Source organism: Bubalus bubalis, chromosome 3, assembly GCF_019923935.1.
Source record: "Bubalus bubalis isolate 160015118507 breed Murrah chromosome 3, NDDB_SH_1, whole genome shotgun sequence".
Lineage (NCBI taxonomy): Eukaryota > Metazoa > Chordata > Mammalia > Artiodactyla > Bovidae > Bubalus > Bubalus bubalis.
In genome coordinates this window covers 40689405-40708887 of record NC_059159.1, presented here as the reverse complement: position 1 = coordinate 40708887, position 19483 = coordinate 40689405, and the positions used below count along the sequence as shown (strand labels likewise).

At 49.9% G+C, this 19483-nt stretch overlaps 1 protein-coding gene across 9 annotated transcripts in view; it reads left to right on the top strand.

Annotated features, from left to right (window-relative positions):
• Positions 1 to 19483, top strand: part of RPH3AL (rabphilin 3A like (without C2 domains)) — a 137552-nt gene that overhangs the window by 105569 nt on the left and 12500 nt on the right. For 8 of the 9 annotated variants that reach the window (XM_044940596.2, XM_025280904.3, XM_025280905.3 and 5 more), the window contains one exon: positions 6049 to 6223. In XM_044940596.2, coding sequence (XP_044796531.2) covers positions 6049 to 6223 — 175 coding nt within the window. Of the gene's footprint in view, positions 1 to 6048; positions 6224 to 6366; positions 6560 to 19483 lie in introns of those variants that run through there. The other variant, XM_044940597.2, reaches the window with a different exon arrangement.

Sequence of the window (19483 nt, the reverse complement as noted above, 5' to 3'; positions counted from 1 at the left end):
GTAACACAGGGAAGGCAGAGCAGTGGACAGGGTCAAAGGTTGTAGGCCGCCTCGCCCTCTCATCTTCCCCCAGGCCTGCCCTCCTGTCCAACAGGGTCTGTCAATTACCACCTTCTCCAGCCAGAACCCTTTAGGAAATGCCGATGATGAGCGATTGTTATCATGGTAATTAAAATTCCCTGGGAACAGCTTGGCTAATATCCACCAGTATCTGCAGTCAGCTTGGCCGTGAGCTGAAATCGGAATGAACGCCTTGAAGAAGAGCTCAGAGCGCTAAGCAGTGCATGGGGCGGATTTAAGGCGGAGGCCTCCCACCCCCTACCCCCCACCTCCTGCAAGTGCCATGGGGGCTGTGTGGGTCTTTCCTCATTAAATGGCATTTCCAAGGCTGGGTGTTTTGCTGCCTTTATCACAGTGAACCACACGTGAAGAACAGAGCAGGACTCTGCAGAATCTCATGGCTTCTCTAGAAAGCAAAGGCTTGCCCCATCTGTGGCCTGAGACCTGGTGGTCGGGGGTTAATTTCCATGGAGCGCTCTTCCCAGCACTGTTCTTGGGGAGGGGGTCAAGTGTTGATGCTTGACTGTGGGTGATGGGCTTGGATGCACAGAGCAGAAATCACATGATGAAAAGCTACTTCGGTGTGTTTTGCAAGGGGGTGCGGCGCGGGGCAGTGAGGAAAGAGAAAGTGTGAGGGTAGGCATGGGCTGGTGTGGGGGGCGGGGAGATGGCTGATCAGAACTGGGATCCCCCACCCCTTACCAGTCCAGCTCTCCCATGCAGAAGGCATTTTCCAAAACCCGGACAGTGTCTTGAATGCACCTGTACATCATGTGCCCCGCATACCAGGTGATGCACCGGTGTGCTCTCACCTGACCCCCCCCCACCCTCTACCTTTCCCCACCCCACCTCCCGCCTGGAGGAATCAGAAAGTGCTGCTCCTCTAGCTGGTCCAGGATCCTCAGCCAGTCTGTCTGATCTCTGCCCATCTCGGTAGTATCCAGCCTTCCACTGGGACTGCAGCAGAAACAGACAGACTGAAGCCCAGTGAACTGAACTCACCTGCCCACTAGACCCCAGGGAGGCACTGCAGGCCTGGCAGACTGGTAAGGCCATGGCCCCTGCTGAACATAAATATTGGGGTGAATTGTATGAAATTGGCAAGGGTTTTTATAGGTCAAAAATAGTTGAATACAAAAAAAATAGGTTGAATATCAACAGTTTCATGCAATTCAATCTAATATTTTTGGATCCTATGCTCTTTATCCTGTTTTCCAAAAGAATTTGACTGATGAATGTTTTTTAAGTGGGTGATAGGGTGGACCGTTGTAACAGGAAGTGAGGCTGATGGTGTGGGGCCCGCTGGCTGTGATGTGCCAGGGCAGGCAGGGGCAGCTGGGGCTGTGGGTCTACTTGGTACTTGAGGAAAGACTGGGAGCACGTGGCTACCTTGTGCCCTGGAGGTCACGAGTCAGGAAGGTGCACCGGCACGTCCTGCTAGGCACTCCCTGTTTATTCCTCTTAAATATGAAGTGGCAAATCCACTTGATTAATTACAAGAACTTGGATGAAACCCTCAGGCCACTTCCCCAGGAAGGCGTCAGACCTTATGGATTGGGACAAGCTCCAGCGAGCAACCCATGCCTGCCAATTCAGTCATTCAGCCAGTGTTTGCGGAGCACCTACTGTGTATCAGATGTGTTCTAGGAGCTTGAAGATCAACAGTGAGCAGAGGTGCCCTGGGTCGCCCACTGAGTGGTAGACTTTAGTGGGAGAGACAGATAAAAATAAAGGACCAGCCAAGGGACTTACCTGGCTGTCCAATGGTTAAGACTCTGTGCTTCCAGTGCAGGGGGCACAGGTTTGATCCCTGATCGGGGATCAAACTAAGATTCCCACGTGCCTTGTGGTATAGACAAAATGTTAAATAAAAAAATAAAGGATTTGCCAAAAGGTGGAAGCAACCCAGTGTCCAATGATGGATGAGTGGATAAAGAAAATGTGATATATACATAAAACAATATTATTCAGACTCAAAAATGAAGGAAGTCCCATACTGATGAACCCTGAGGGCATTATGCTCAGTGAAATAAGGCAAATACTGTATGTACTTCAAAAAGACAAATACTGTATGATTCCACTTAATTCCTAGAAAGTAGAACAGTGGTCACCTGGCCCAGAGGGAGAAGGGAATGGGGACTTGTTTCATGGGTAAAGTTTTAGTTTTACAAGATAGAAAGAGTTTTGGAGATGGGCTACCCAACAGTGTGAATGTCCTTAACTTACTGAACTGTATACTTAGAAATGGTTTAGAGGGTAAATTTACACCGTAGTGTGGGGTCCTGCCCCACTGGGGAACTGACTTTTCTTCCTGGAGAGCAGGCCGACAATACGTGTCATCTTAATGAACACACATCCTTTGACCCAGCAGTTCATCTCCTGGGAACACTTCCTCAGGCAGTAGTTGAAGCCTGTCTCTTGGTGGGTGTGTCAGGGCACCGGTTCCAGTGCTGTTCAGAAGCGGGAAAAATAGGAACAATTTAAACATTCATCAGTGGTGGGGTGGAGGATGATTTCATTAAGTTTAATAAATCCAAACCATAGTTTGATGTAGAGACCATTACAGTATTAACACAGAACACCTGCTATGATAAATAGTTAAGTATCATAGAATAGCATCTACATGATTTATTCTCCCAAAAAAGGAAGGAAGGAGTGGGGAGGAGACTGAATTGGGTATATGCCCAGGGAAAGGTGTAAGAGGATTCACAGCCCAGTGTTAAGCAGGGCTCTGTCTGTGTGGCTGTCTTCATTATGCTCTCTTGTTATCCTAATTTTGCACATGCTGTGCTGTGTTCAGTCCATAAGTCATGTCCGACTCTCTGCAGCCCCATGGACTTGTAGCCTGCCAGGTTCCTCTGTCCATGGGGATTCTCTGGGCAAGGATTGGAGTGGGTTGCCATGCCCTTTTCCAGGGGATCTTCCCAACCCAGGGATAGGACCCAGGTCTCCCTCATTGAAGGCAGACTCTTTACCAGCTGAGCTACCAGTGAGTGAGTGAGTGAAAGTCTCCTAGTCGTATCTGACTCTGCAACCCCATGGACTATGCAGTCCATGGAATTCTCCAGGCCAGAATCCTAGAGTGGGTAGCCTTTCCCTTCTCCAGGGGACCTTCCCAATCCAGGGATAGAAGCCAGGTCTCCCGCATTGCAAGTGGATTCTTTACCAGCTGAGCCACAAGGGAAGCCCAAGAATACTGGGGTGGGTAGCCTATCCTTTCTGCAGCAGATCTTCCTGTCCCAGGAATCAAACAGGGGTCTCCTGCATTGCAGGAGGATTCTTTACCAATTGAGCTATGAGGGAAGACCCTAATTTTGCATGCTCTGTATGTATTTCTCAGGAATAATATAAATTAAAAAAAGACAAAGCAGCAACCACGGCTGTTTAGGGAGGCAGTGCAATGCAGTCCTATGCCTGCCCAGACCCCACCTGTCACAGAGGGCTTGCCTCACTCGGCCTCCCTGAGGCTCACACACGTGGAGGCAGTAGGTTGGGTGCCAGGGGAGGGCAGGCAATGCCAGCTCTGTTGGATGCCCTCCCAGGCCTCTGCTTAGCAGAGGGAGGCCAGGTAAGCCCCTCGCCAGCTTCCCCACGGCCTTTTGGGCTTGGGCACCTGGTCTCAGGAGCCACGCAGCAGCTCTGCAGGAACAGGGTGGCCTTGACAGTGACTGCCTGTGTTTATCTCCTCTCCCTCTATGGCACTTCTCTGCCTTCTAAGCATCCAGACCCCTGGGGTCCATGACGCTGATGAGTGATCTACTGAGGATTTATCACTCACAACCACAATTTAGAGAGCCCCTACTGCACATCTTTAGACTGTTGAGACTCTAGGACCTCTGGTGTGAAGTAGAGGCCAACAGAATGGTGAAGTGGCGTTGGGCAAGTTGCTTAACTTGTCCAAACCTCAGTTTTCTCATCTGGAAAATGGGGATAATAACAGAGTGTCCTCAAGGAACCGTTATCACTGGATGCCTCTGGGAATGGGGGAGGAGACACTTTGATTTCACACTTTGTGAATTTTATATCTTGTGCATACATTACTGATTCAAAGAAATAAATACATATTGTAGGAGGGCTGCTAGAGGATCAGAAGGAGTTTTCTAAGGTGGCTCCGTGAAGCATTCATCCCACTAGATGGGTTCTGTATTATTCAAGTGCAGTGTTAGTGCTGAGTTACGTCTGACTCTCTGTGACCCCCAGGATTGCAGCCCACCAGGCTCCTCTGTCCATGGGATTTTCTAGACAAACATACTGGAGTGGGTTGCCATTTCCTCCTCCTGGGGATCTTCCTGACCCAGGGATTGAACCGCAGTCTCCTGCATTGCAGGCATATTCTTTGCCATCTGAGCCACCAGGGAACAGAACATAACATTATTATGTTATTCAAGAGCCACAGCCCAAAACAGGCCCTCCTGCACAGGGAAGCTGGAAGGGAGGGCTGAGAGACTCGTGCCTAGGACGGAGTTTGGGCTCCGAGGTCCTGTGTCTGTCACTCTGGAGCATGAGGAGGTGACTGCCATCTACTTGGAAAAATAGGCACACGTCAATCCACGAGTGAACAGAAAGTGCTGTACCAGGAAGTGCGGCAGTCAAGGTTTTGGAGACCCATTGCTAGGGTTGAGTTTCTGTAGGAAAACTCGCTGGGTAGGTTCCACGTGGGAAGCACCACGTCTCCTTTTGTCCTGTTGGAGATCATTGTGCACGTTTTGTGTGTTAAAGGCTCTGAGAAGTCCTGCAGTAACAGCTTGGTTTACTTGAGTGCTTCCCACTGTACAGTATGTGGTTCGTGATCAGGGACTCATCTTTATTTTGTTGGTTTTTTTTTGGCCCAGCCCCTGCTAACACCCCACAGAAGCAGGGTGGTGCAGAGGGTCAGGGAGAGGGAAACGCTGTCCTCCAGAGAATGAGAGCGGACTCTGGTCTTCTGGTTTTTTTTTAATTATTATTATTTATTTTTGACTGCGCTAGATTAACAACGCTGTGAACGGGCTTTCTCTAGTTACGGCGCGCGGGGGCTCCTCCCTAGTTCCAGGGCTCGGGCTTCTCGTTGTGGTGGCTTCTCTTGTTGTGGAGCACAGGCTCTAGGTGTTCAGGCTCAGTACTTATGGCGAGTGAGGTTAGTTGTCCCATGGCATGTGGGATCTTACTGGACCAGGGATCGAACCCATGTCCCCTGCATGGCAGGCGGATTCTTAACCACTGGACCACCAGGGAAGTCCTGGTCTTCTGATGTGAAGTTGTCCCTCTTGATCCCCTGGTTGCACGTTCGTCAGATGAGAGGAGGAGGGTGACCGTGAGGGTTGTGGGCACCATGTCTATCGAGTGGCTGCTCTGTGCCCGGCCCCGGGTTGTGGGGATTTACCTTCACAGGTGAGCCTGACCCTCTTGGCCACCCTGGGAGCCAGCGCTGCTCCTGCCTCCCACCTACTGAAGATGAAACTGGGGATGGGGGGAGTGGTCAGTGCGTCCAGATCTCCGGGCTACGGGGCGACAGATCCAGGATTCAAACCCAGCACGGCTGCTCTGACCCCCACACCAAGGTTCCTCTTCTCGGAAAAGGTCACAGCCTTCCTTCACACACTCCTACTCTTCTTACAAATACCCTGAAGGCATTTCCTTCATGGGGAAAGAGATTACAGAGCACTTGAAGCAGATGTTAAGGGTTCCGGGACCTCACTGCAGTCTCTGCTCTGAATTCTAATCTGTGGCTCGCTCTGAGCTCCGGCCAGTCTGTGCCCTGCACAGGGATGACCGCCTCCCAAGAAGCTCTCCAAAACCACAGCCAATACCAGGCTGTGGCCAGCCCGGCTCTTCCTCCCGCCTCTTGTGTCTCTGCCCAGAATCTCAAGGGGAAGGGGTGGGCAGGAGGGAGGCAATGGCTTCCTGCGCACCGTCTGGGAGGGAGGGCTGGCTCGGGGGTAGGGGGCGCATGGCACAGGGAAGGGTGCTCTGTATCCTGTGCTCTGAGCAGATGTCTCCCCCGACCAGGTCTGGAAGAGGTCAGGGGCCTGGTTCTACAAAGGGATCCCCAAGTTCATCCTGCCCCTGAAGACCCCTGGCCAGGCCGATCACCCCTCCTTCCGACCGTTGCCCATGGAGCCAGCAGAGCAAGAGCCCAGAAGCACTGAGACCAGCCGCATCTATACCTGGGCCCGAGGGAGAGGTAAGGTCCCCATCACCCCCTCTCCTGGGATGGCAGCCAACATTCGGCTCATCAACCAGCCGAGCGCTGCCTCGGGTGCCGGGCAGTGCCCGCCACACCCCCATGCAGCTCACACTGGTCTGCGTCCCTCTCTGTGCCCTCAGCTCTATCTGCACCACGTGGGCAGCTGGACCTCTGCAGGGTGCTTGCTTCCAGTTGGGAGGGGCCCCAGCAGGCCGTGTCACAACCAAGCAGGAATTTGGGGGCAGAGCTGCTGTGAACAGCGCTATGGATGTGTGAAGAAATGTGATGTCAGTTGAGGTTTCTTGCAAAGGATGAAAATGCATCTTTCTAAGGCAGATGTGTACCATCTCTTCTCATCACTTGTCTTATGTCTCAGAGAAAGGGGCGCCTGGCTTCCCTGGTCCTGAAACGCAAAGAGCTAGCGTGCCAGGGCCCTTGGTGTTTGTGGTGGCCAGCTGACGCGGGTGTGCCCTAAGAGGCCACCATCAGAAGGGGAATGGCCACCATCGCGGGTCATGACGACAGTGCCAGGCGTGGTGGGTGGCTCTCTACTTTTTGCATGATGTTTTAGTGTTTGCAATTTTATTTTCAAAGCTCCTGGTCTCACAACAGGCTCCAGAAGTGGACAGGGCAGCTATTTTGTAGCCCTGTTTTATAGATGAGTAGTCTGAGGCCCAGAGAAGGGGAGGGATTGTCTCAGTTGGGTGTGGCAAAGTTGGGAAGGAAAGGTGAGGTCCTGCCCTTTGGGCTCTGGCTCCTTGTGCCCGGAGGTGCCCGAGTTCTAGCCCAAGACTCAGGGTCTGAGGTCCTACAGGAGACACGGTAACCAGAGGGATGAGGGATTATCCTGACCTTGGGGGGCAATGGGCCCAAGTTAGTGGACGTGGCAGCTGCTTTTGAGTGGCTCTCGAACATCTCTGTCTTTGAATTAATGACGTGGCATTTGTCTTCATGTCATTTGGACTTTGATTGTCTTGTTACAAAAGTAAGGCATGTTTATTATACAATTTTCAGAGTTGTCAAATGGTATAATTTACAAGGTAAAAATCCCCTGGAGGTCAGCCTTTCCAGACATAATCAGCATTAACAGCTCAGCCTCTGTTCTCCAGACATTTTTTTATCAGTATCACTTGGTTTTTTGCAGCCTGCCCTCCTGGCTAATTCTCCTGGACTCTGTTTGCATTTTTAATTCCCATGAGTTGGCCTACCTGCCATCACTGCCCATTGCTGCCACAGATGAGTCTTGATGAGGACCACGGCAAGTGCAGGTGGGGCCTGGGCAGGCAGGGGGCAGTGGGCAGCCAGAGAGGAGTTCCTTTTCCACCCTCAGCGCTGGGGCTTTCTCCTGCCCCAGCCCAGGCGGGTGTGTCTGTATGACCAAGGAAAGAGACATGGCTGTGGAGAGTGCAGACCTGGAATGTTGCTTCCCATAGATTGAGGAGGAGAGGCCCTGAGACCTTGCCCCAAAGGGGACTCTCTGCCCTGTCTGCTCCAGCCCTGGTGTGGCACATACGTGCACATGTGCACACACACACACAAACACACACATCCCTGGGGAAGGGCAAGACCTTTTCTTGTCTTCTCCTCAGCCACACAGACACACAGATGGCCTTTTAATTATGTGGGTGAGGAGGCCAGTGGCCCACACACTTGGATCTGGCATCCCTTATTAACTGAGTTTGCAGCAAAGCCAGGCCAGGCAATGTGGAGGTCACCCCTCTACTCCAGTATGAACTTGGTCTCCCTCTGCAGACCAGGTAAGAAACCCCCAGGCTCCCAGACCATGAGGGTATAGGAAAGTGGCCACCTGCAGCCCCATCGTCAGTGATGCTGGGTGCCAGGCAGCGGGCTGGGGCCAGAGCTGCACTCTGTGGTCCAGATTGGAGCCTGTCTGCTAAGCCTGGCCTTCATAGCACCCAGGCTTCCCTGCCCTTCACCATCTCCCAGAGTATGCTCAGATTCATGTCCACTGAGTCCATGATGCCATCCAACTGTCTCATCCTCTGTCGATCCCTTCTCCTTTTGCCCTCAAACTTTCCCAGCATCAGGGTCTCTGGCTCTTCCCATCAGATGGCCAAAGTATTGGAGCTTCAGCTTCAGTAACAGTCCTTCCAATGAATATTCAGGGTTGCTTTCCTTTAGGATTGACTGGTTTGATCTCCTTGCTATCTAAGGGACTCTCGAGAGTCTTCTCCAGCACCACAGTTTGAAAGCATCAATTCTTTGGAGACACTTGGAGGCAATGAAAACCACCTTGCCTCCCTGAGGCAGCCCTCTTCCGGGGCTCTTATGTCTGGGGTCCCCAAAAACAGCATCCCCTCCTGCCCTGCTCCCTGATGTAGACGTGGCACCAGCTCCCTCTCTCTGACCCTCCCTCCCTAACACTCTCTTCCCTCTGTCTGTCTCTCTGCTTTGGGACTGGTGCACTTATGTCTCCCCCACCCCAGTGCACTTCACTTGGAGGAGAAAGGGGAATCGATAGACAGAAGCCATGAACTTTGCAATCCACAGAGCAATCAAGTGAAATGTATTGATGTTTCTGAGGCAGCTTCCTTTTCTTCCTCCTTCAAATTTTCTTTGTTAATTTTTAAATACATGAGCAGACCTGATATATTTTTAACAAGTGTAAACAATTCAAAAGTCGATGAAAAATTAAAATCTGTTCTGCCTGCCATCATCTCCAAACCCCTTTCTCCCTGTCCCTACCAGCATATACTTGCTATAGGGTTATTTTTTGTTTTGTTTTTAACAACAAAAATAGGCTCTTGCCCATAACTCTGCAAGCTGGTTTTTTTCTCACTTAAAAGAATATCATGGGCATCCCTCCAGGTCAATAGATATAGATTTTACTGTATCCTTTTTAATGGCTGAATAAAATCCTATCATATTATATATTGTGATTTAATTATTCACCTATTGATGGGCATTCAGATGATTTCTGGCTTTTTGCCTCTGTGAGCAATACTGAAATGTCCTTATGTGTATATGATGCTTCTATTTCCATGGGGCAGGTATCCCAAAACAGATTGTGTGTTTTAATTTCAATAGACATTACCAGACTATATTCTGAAAATGATAGCGTTTTGTGCTCATTTATATCTGCATCCTTGCCTGCCATAAATATTACTGGTGTTTATCATTTTGACCAATATGCTAGATGAAAAATGATATTGCATTTTAAAAATTTCTACATTTGACTGTCTCTTCATATCTTTATAATTTATTGATATTTAGGCTTCCTTTTTTTTTAATTGGCTGTTTAAACTCATCGCTCATTTTTTATTATGTTATTTCCTCTTACTGATTTGTATTAATAGATGTGCCTTAGGGATATTAAATGAGTTGCAAATATTTTTCTCCTTGACTTTACATTTTGTTTGACTTTAGTCTTTACTTATAGTATTTTGCCATTTTTTCATTCTTTTTTTTAATTGGAGGATAGTTGCTTTAGAATGTTCCTGCCTTACATTGACTTGAGTCAGCCCTGTCCTCTCCCTCTTCAGCGTCCCTCCCACCCCATCGCACCCCACTAGGCTATCACAGAGTCCTGGGTGGAGCTCCCTTCCTCGATCCCTTCCTCGTACAGTGAATCCCTGCCAGCTGTCTTCGAATCTGGTAGTGTAGATGTTTCAATGCTACTCTCTCGATTCACCCCACCCTCTCCTTCCTCTGCTGAGTCCACAAGTTTGCTCTCTGTGTCTGCATTTCTATTGCTGCCCTACAAATAGGTTCATCAGTACCATTTTTCTAGATTCCATATATATTGTATTTTACCATTTAAAACCAATTTCTTTTCATTTTTGTGAAGTCAAGTATGTCTTTTTGTGTGTGTGTGTGGCTCATAGGTTTTCTAGCTTATTTTTAATCGTCTTTCTCTCCAAGGTTAAAAAAATTGCTAAATAAAAAGTTTAAATAACGTGAGAATACAAAGATATACTTAAATATGACAAAACCCAAAAAGCAGAAATGTAGCACCAAGTATCAAATTAACTGATAAAGCACTGAAGCCGTGTTCTATCAAAGAATGAGTCAAAAATACCTCCATGATCACCATCATTCAACAGTATTTTGTAGTATTTAACTAAAGTAATAAGGCAAGAAAATAAAATTACTTGTTACTATTGGAAAAGAAAAAATTCTCGGGAATTCCCTGGTGGTCCAGTGGTTAGGACTCCTCAGTTCCACTGCAGGGGGCGTGGGTTCCATCCTGGTTGGGGAACTAAGATCCTGCAAGCTACAGGGTGCGGCCGAAAAAGAGAAAAAATTATCTTATTTGTAGATGATGTAATTGTATATAAGAAAACCAAGATAATCTACAAAAACAACCCACTGGCATTAATAAGACGAGTGGAAAGTGACAGGACAGAAAGTAAATCAATAGTTTACACCGAACTATTGTGCAAGTACTGGTGTAAACTATTTACTGTAAAAAATCAACAATTTTAAATTAGAAGTAGAAATGGAAAAATCCACTCATAATTGCAACAAAAATTGTAAAATGTCAAGAAACAAATTTTTAAAGACTATAGCTCTAACATAGAGAAAATTACGGAATCTTATCAAAGGCCATAGAGTGGAATATTACCAAACCTTAAAGAATTTGCAGCAATATGGATGGACTTAGAGATTATCGTTCTAAATGAAGTCAAACAAATATCTTACAACATCACTTATATGTAGAATCTAAAAAATGGTACAAGTAAACTTATTTACAAAACAGAAATGGACTCACAGACATAGAAAACAAGCTTAGACTCTCAGACATAAAAAACAAACTTATGGTTACCAAAGGGGAAAAGGTGGGGAGGGATAATTTGGGGATTTGGGTTTAACAGATACACACTGCTAGCTCTTAGCTCCTTTTCCGGCCAGCTGCCGTCTCCATGGCCCACTTGACACTTCCTGCGCTCTGTCTGCCTTACTAAAGCCAGCAGGCACCTCCCCCACCGCCTCCACCCCGTGGCTCTGGTGGCCGGCAGGACCTTTTGCTGGCAATCCCTCGGGACTTATTTGCATACTTTAAAAGCTGCTGCCTGCAGGTCTGCCTTCTAATCAGCCTGAATCTAGGTGCTCACTGATCCTCTCCACTGGAGCACTAACAGGTCTTGGCACACCCTCAAACACTGGGAGCTACTGAAAATAAAATAAGCTCCTTGGACAATCACAAGGCTTGCGAGAGAAGCAAGAGGTGGGACTGGGTTGGCACTGGTGTTCGTCTCCTACCTGGGGCCAGTCCTTCAAGATAAATAGATAAACAAGGACCTACTGCATAGCACAGTTGTAACACCCTATAATGGAAAAGAATCTGAAAAAGTATATATAATCACTTTGCTATACACCAGAAACATTGTAAGTCAGCTATACTTCAATTTTTTAAAGAGTTACTATAACCAAAAGGTAGATTACTATAACCAAGAGAAACGATGTGGTATTGTTACCAGAATAAATAGAATATCTATTTTATATAGATAAGTGGATCAGAATAGAAAAATAACAGAGCTAAGGATGTATGGAAGCTGAAGATAGGTAGCTTTTCATTTCAGTGAGAAAATAACTGGTTTATTTAACAAGCAGGGCGAGCATAATTAGATTCCCATCCCATTCTGTGTGTACCCAGAAACACACTGCAGACAGATTAAAGGTCTAAATGTTAAAAATAACACAAAGGATGTGTCAGAGAAAGATATGAAGTGTTTCTTTCCTCTGCGTTGAACTCAGAGCTGGTAGAGAGCTGGTGTCTCAGGACAGGTGGGCTGACTCCCTGGGTTTGCTATGCCCTCCCTCCCCCGGACACTGGCTGTTGCTTTTGGTCAAGGACTTGCCTGCAGAACCCCTTGGCGAGCCCCATACAAGCTTACTGATCGCAGGACATTCATCCTTTCTCCAGGATGGGATGGAAAACAGTGTGACCTGAGTTCCCCCTGTGACTGGCCCTGGGTCTGACCTGGCTGTCTCTGGGGGCAGGGCTCCACCCTCCTACCCGATCCATCCAGCTGGGGTGTGGGCACCACGCTACTTTCCCTTGGCAGGTCATTGCTCCAAGTTTATGGCAGCAATAAAATATAGTCAGTTTTTGTGCATCCCAGATCCCTTTGTTCCTCTGTGAAATATAATATGTAAATGGTAGAAATGGTACTGTGCGCTCTTGGGTCTTAATCCCTTTAGAGTTGGGCCACATCTTTTGAAGGCTTCTTTCCTTTCAACTGGATTCTCACTTTTGGGCAATGTACGGAAAGATATTTGCTGGGAATGGGGATATTAATCTGGCATATTTGGGAAATAAGGGATTACTTTCTTTTTTTTCTTGTATACGGGAAAGCTCAGAGGAAGCAGCTGAGGCTTTGGTTCAGCAGCTCAGTTATGTCAGGACAGATGTCTTTGTAAGTCTTGCTCTTTCCCACATGGTCACAAGATGGTTGCTACAGTTCCAGCCATCACTATAAAGAAAAGAAAAAAAGAAAAGGCTAGAAAATAAAGCTTTTTGCTTCTGCAACCTTGCATCATAATAGAAGCAGGCTGGTACTTGTGCCAGAGGAGCCTGATTCCCTATTGATGGAGAGCTGAATTGATCTGACTGAAGTCATTAAGTGTGGCAGTTTTTCTCAGATAGGATTTTGTACGTCTCCACCTCCAGTGCTGAGAATACTTAATGTGATGGGGTTTATTGTCTTCATCCCCCGGTGTGTGACTGGGAGACAGCACTGCCCTGGGTCTGCTCTGCGGTTGCTCTGCCCACCTTTCCCAGCAGTTACTGGACACCTGAGATGGAGTGGGGATGGAGCTGAAGCCCCATGTAAGTAAGTGTTCGTCACTCAGTCATGTCTGACTCTTTGAGACCCTATGGACTGTAGCCCGCCAGGCTCCTCTGTCCATGGGATTCTCCAGGCAAGAATACCAGAGTGGGTTGCTATGCCCTCCTCCAGGGGATCTTCCCAACCCAGGAACCCAAGTCTTTCACTTTGGAGGCAGAATCTTTACCCTCTGAGACACCAGGGAAGCCAAGTCTCCAGTCCATACAGTGCTAGCTCTGAGGGTTTTTTTGGATGTGTGTGCTTTTCCAAGATGGGGGTTGGATAGCTGAGGCCCTAGGGCACCAACCCCTGGATCAGTGAGATTCTGCTGTGTTCACCTCTCCTGGGGCCAGGGCCCCATCACCTAAAGCTTTCATCACTCCCCTATGGCCTGGCCAGATCAGGGTGACCTTTCCACTCTGCCCGCCTCCCTAAACCCCGAAAAGCCCCAGGTGAGCCGACAGGTGCCTGAGCTCCCAGTGGCCACGAGGCAAACTCACTTTCCCCTCTCTGCTGAGGCCTGGGTCACAATGCCTCCCAGGACCCTCCGCAAGAGCCCTCCCACCCCTCCCCATCATTCCCCTGAGCAGAGCACAGCCTTCCCGGATGGAATTGAACAGAATAACACATGCGTTCCCTTCAAGGTCTGTTCTGGAAAAGTACATTGAGCTTCAGATTTGTTCCAGTTGGGTAGTTTTAAGAAAAATCAGAGTTTCCTTATCACTTCTTTGGTTTGCTAGATTTTAAACAAATTTTTTTAGAATTCTTAACTGTGTTCTGTGTTTGCGGTCCAGGGAAAGCAAGCTTTGGGGTTGTTTGGGTTGAGTGATCTGATTCAGCTCAACCACAAATGTTTTGCCTGGAGCCATCCTTCCTGAATGACCCCTTAGCCAATCTTTCCGCCCTCTCACCACCATCTCCTGTCCCCCTGGTGAAGCCGAGTCATGGGTGCTGTGTTGGCCTCAGCCAGGGCTCCTTGACTCACGGCCATTATCTCCTCCGATGCTCAGAACAGCCTATGGGACAGTTATGGACGTGAAATTGACTCTGAGTGATGGATGAGGAGGGGGACATCTGCCCAAGGTCACATGGGCTCCAGGCTCCTAAGTCCCAGCCCACGCTCCTGCCACACGCACTGGCTTTCCGCTCCTGGACTTGGTTCAAGGGTTTTGGGCTGCTGAGAACAGAGACAACAAAGGAAAGCTCAAGTCAGGGGTTGCTGGCAGGCTGCTGAGGAAGGTCTTCCAGAAGCAGGGGTGGACAGGAAGGTCTTTCCAGGCCTGTGGTGCTAGAGCTCAGAGTAGCAGCTGCCTCTGCTTCTCAGGGAACACTGAGATCAGCTCCATTCCCCAGCCTCTGCTCGCCCAGCAGTTGGACACGACTGCAAGTCTGCACACCCTGCAGTCTCAGCCTCTGCTCCCACTCTCAGGGCCCCGTGTCCACACTGGGGGAGGATGTGACTGGCCCAGCTCCCTTCTGCTCAGGCTGCTGTTTATGCATCTAGCCTGTATCCCGTCAGATGTTATAGATGGTGTGGCCAGTGAGGCCCAATTTGAGGCTGTTGTCCCCACAGGCAGAGCTGGAACAGAGCAGGGGAAATGAGTCTCTGTTGCTCAATGGCCATTGAACCACAGAGTTGGGTGTTTTGTACCTTATAGGATAGTGAGCTCCTTGTTACTGGGAGCATTCAAACAGGCTGGATATTTCACTAGGGATACTATAGCTCAGACACTAGGAGAAGCTTACTGTAAGCTTGTTACTATGTATTCAGAACTAGACCCCCATGTTGTGACCGGGACTGGGGGAATGGAGACACATTCTATGGCCCAAGATCGAGGCAGCCACTCAGCTTTGAACTTGAGACCTCTGTCTCGTTAACACAGAGCTGTAGCCGGCTGAGCTAATAAACAGTTTCGCGGCAGCCGTTTTTCCATCAAACGCATATGCTGTTTCCTGACTTCTTAACGCAGCATGCTATTTATACCGGTAGACCCATTCATTCTTAATGAGCCACGGTTGTGGATTGTAAACTGTTTTATTTTCAGACAGGATTGCTCACTGCCCAGAGCCAGTTGTTGCTATGCTGCCTTCCTTCTTTCTCTGTTCCTGAGAAATTCGCATTTTGGAAGCTCCTTGGGGGCGCTTAGCTGCCCTCTCCCCACCCCCTAATCATCCCCAGTGTTTCCCCAGCAGATTCAGGACTTGCTGTTTCTGTCACATCAGCCTGGACATGGTGCATGGACTCCCTGCAGCCTTCAGAGCAGCTGGGAACGTGTGTTGTGTGCGGAGGGGTGGGGGAGGCAGGCTGGCTGAGGCTCAGAGAAGCAGGCAGAGCAGAGCAGGAGGGCTTCTGTGCTTGGAGGCGAGGTGCTGTCTGTCCTGGGCGGCTTGGACATTTGCTGGTATTGTGGGTCGCAAACTGGTGGAACAGTGACTCCCCCTGACTCACTGCTTTAAATTCATTGACAACATTTTTTAAAAGGTAGAGAATTCTCATGAAAAGAATATAGAGTTCTGGCTTCTTTTTTGAAAATCAGAAGGTCTAGCCATACGGCTCCTCCCTGGATAAGTTGGACAGGCTAAGTGGCAGTTTCCCCCTCACACAGACCCTGCAATCCCTGGTTTGCCCCAGTCGCCACCCCTCCCTACTGTCTCTTATGCTTTTTTTTTTAAGATACTTGGTACTGTTATTTTGTTTTTTAATTGCTGCACTGGGTCTTCATTGCTGCATATGGGTTTTCTAATTAGAGAAAGCAGGACGTGGGCTTCTCATTGTGGTGGCTCCTCTTGTTGCAGACCACAGGCCCTAGGGCTCAGGGGTTGTGGCTTGCTGGTTCTAGGGCAGGCGGGCGGGCGGGCTCAGGAGTTGCGGCTTGCTGGTTCTAGGGCAGGCAGGCGGGTGGGCTTCAGGAGTTGCGGCACACAGGCTTAGTGGTTACGGCTCCCGGGCTCTAGAGCACAGGCTCAGTAGTTGTGGTGCACAGGCTTAGTTGCTCCGCAGCATGTGGGATCTTCCCGGACCAGGAATCGAACCTGCGTCCCCTGCATTGGCAGGCAGATTCTTATCCACTGTGCCACCAGGGAAGTCCATCTCTCATGCTCTTTGATCATCGCCCTTGCTGGGCTAATCCAAAGAAAGTGAAATTGTTCTTGTTTCTACATCCCTGTGAAAGTGAAAGACGAGAAGTTAGACCTGTTGCCAAAAAAAGCGGGCACACATCTCCATAGAAGTAGAGAGTTCTCACATCCAGCCCACCTCACTCACTGCCCCTTCCCCTGACCAGAGGAAGGCAGGAGCCTGACCAGGCCATGTCTGTGGGTCCCTCCTTCTGATCAGACTCCGCAAATCCTACCCACATTGGTTCTGTGCTTTCTGTGGAGGTGACCCACCACCGTCACCCCCAGGGCCTCGTCAATAAGAACTTCAGAGGTCAAGCCTTGCAGAGCCCCTGTGGTTTTTGTGAGGGGAGGGGTGAGGGAGTCGTATCTGACTCCTTTTCAACCCCTTGGACTATAGCCCACCAGACTCCTCTGTCCATGGGATTTTCCAGGCAAGAATACTGGAATGGATTGCCATTTCCTTCTCCAGGGGATCTTCCAGACTCAGGGATCGTGTTCTTGTTTAATTTGGCTGCATCTCGTCTTAGTTGTGGCACACGGGATCTCCAATCTTCCTTGCAACATGAGAAATCTTCATTCTAGCACGTGGAATCTAGTTCCCCAACCAGAGATCCAAACCGGGCCCCCTGCATTGGGAGCACAGAGTCTTAACCACTGGACCACCAGGGAAGCCCCTAGCTCCTCTGTCTTAATGGGGACCCTGGGTCAGAAAACTTTACTTTTTTGGAAGTCCTTCTTCCTCCCTGGGCCTTGGTTTCCCTATGAGTAGGATGGGGCGAGGGGGGCTGGGACAGAGAGTCTGTGCTCTTCCAGCTTTCCTATGTCACCGTCCTAAATCCAGGGGGATGAGACTCTGTGCAGAGGTTTCCGGCAGGTGGTATACCAGCTCTCAGACTATATATTTAAGCTGTCTCTACCAGAAAGACCAGCCCCATCTCAGCAATGGCCACACAGACTCACACACACACACATGCATACATACACGTGCGTGCCCACACACACAGTCCTGCTATGTGCAGCCCGTGAAATCCCAGCACACTCGCCCAGCACCCCCTCCCTCCCCGCGCTCCTGGTTAACAGTCGCTAAGGGCCTGTGAACTTCCCTTGCGGTCCTGTGCCCAGCATCGTCTCTCCTGCTTCATCATCACCTTCCCTGTCTCCTTCGTTTTACACCCTGCATGGATTCTAGCATCCTGGGGAGTTGGAAGTGCCTGGGATTTTTTCATGTATGAAGATAATAAAAACCACAAGATATAAGCTAGAGAGAGCTGTTCAGAGAGGAGAGGAGAGAGAGGCTGCCTTTGAATAATCTGAGAAGGGCACTGTGTGTCCAGCCCGGCCCCATTGACCCAGGTCTTCATGGTGTAGGTCTGTGGTTTGGGTCCAGAAAATAAATTAAAAAGGCCTGGCTGGACAGTCCTGTGCATGGCTCCCACTAGGCGTTTGGGGACAGGAATACCATCCATGCCATCGGGGGCAGGAGAAGCGGGGAGTGGTGCTGAGTCTCCTGAGCCCGCTGAGGACCTTGCTGGGGCAGACACAGACAGTCGGCACTCTGGGCAGCCGCGGTTCCTCCAGGCTCAGATGACGGCCTGGGCGCCACGGGCCTATGGGCAAAAGAAGCAGGTCTCAGGCCTCAGTTGCCGTGGACTGCAGCCCATGCTGGGTTTTGTGTATTCATGTGATCAACGCCCCACCCCCCAAATACCTGTACTGGAGGTACTACTGTTGTCCCATTTCACAGAAGAGGAAACCAAGGCTTGGAGGGGTCAGATAGGTTGCCTTGTAACCTTGGCATAGGCAGAATAAGAAATCCCCACGGTGTTCAGGAAACTGCCCTTTTCCTAAGTCTCAGGGAAACAGAGGCCCTAGCCTCATCTTACGTGGCTGTGTTTTGAAAGATAAGCCTATGTGTTACTAATTTGTTTTGACCTTCAGAGTCCTCGGTGAAGCCAAACGCTAGCTCGGTGCAGGGGCCACCCCCAGAACAGGAGCCCTGAGCAGCCAGGAGCCACCATTGTTCCCACTGCTGCGCCCCGCCCCGGCTTCTGCAGCCCTCTGGCCTGTCCTGGGTGTCCTCACTGGCTGGGGGCTTGATTTCCCAAGAGCAGGAGGCGCTCATTAGCCACACCACAGAGGACAGGGGCATGGGTGTCGTTTCTAATTTATCCGAACCCGATGACAGCCTCAGCTGATCGGATGACTCCAGCTGCAAGGTGAGGCCTTGGGATTCCTTGCCGCCCCCCAACCCCACAATCCCCATCTGAGCTGAATTGGGAGAGCAGGGCCCAGCCCCACCCCAGGCAGCCTGGCTCTAGCTAAGCAGATGTCCTCAGCAGCTGCTGCTGCTATTGTATAATAGTCACTAAGTCGTGCCCGACTCTTGCGAATCCATGGACTGTAGCCCGCCAGGCTCCTCTGTCCATGGGATTCTCCAGGCAAGAATACTGGAGTGCATTGCCATTTCTTTCTCCAGGGATTTTCCCAACCCAGAGATCGAACCCACGTGTCCTGCTTGGCAGGCAGATTCTTTACCGCTGAGCCACCTGGGAAGCCCTGGATGACCACAGAACTCCTGCCAAGTGCAGTACAGCGCTCCCCTCTCCAGCTGCTCACCTGTCTTGCCGTGTGAACCTACAACTTAATTCTACTCTAGTTTTCTTGGCCTTTGGGGACCTGGGTGAAGAGAATAAATCTGGGCCCGCCTGCCTCATCTGACTCCAATAAAGCCCTCGGAGATAACAGGGCTGGGTGCACTCGGCTCCGCCACCCTCTCCCCGGACCTCCTGTCCATCACGGGGGGCTGGTTGATTTCTACTCACTAGTCCAGCCTCGGCAGCAGAGGCAGAGAGTGTCTGTCTGCCCAGTGATCTCCATACAGGAAAGAGGGGCTGGACTGCCCCTGCCTCAGCTGCCCCTGGGGTCCACATGGAGTCTGGGAAAAGCTGACAGCCCTTCCCACACCCAGGATGAGATCAGATGCCATGGGGCTCGCAGGGGCTGAGATTCTAGGATGAGGGAACCTCAGGGACGCACCCTGAGGCCAGACTCTGAGGGGATGTGCCTGACAGAGACCCAGAGACAGGTGGGCAGAGAGGGAGAGTGAGAGAAACCAACAAAATGGGAAGAGGGACCAAGAGACCAACGCAGGGTGACTTAGAACCGTGGGGACACAAAGACCCACAAGAGAGGGAAAGACAAGAGAGACAAAGGCAGAGAGAGATTTTTTTTAAACCATCAGCAAGAGAGGCACAAAAAGATGAAGTCAGAGACACACAGAGACATAAAGAAGGACAGAGAGAGAGCACTGACGTCATGGAGTAGATGAGGCACATTTTATATCCCA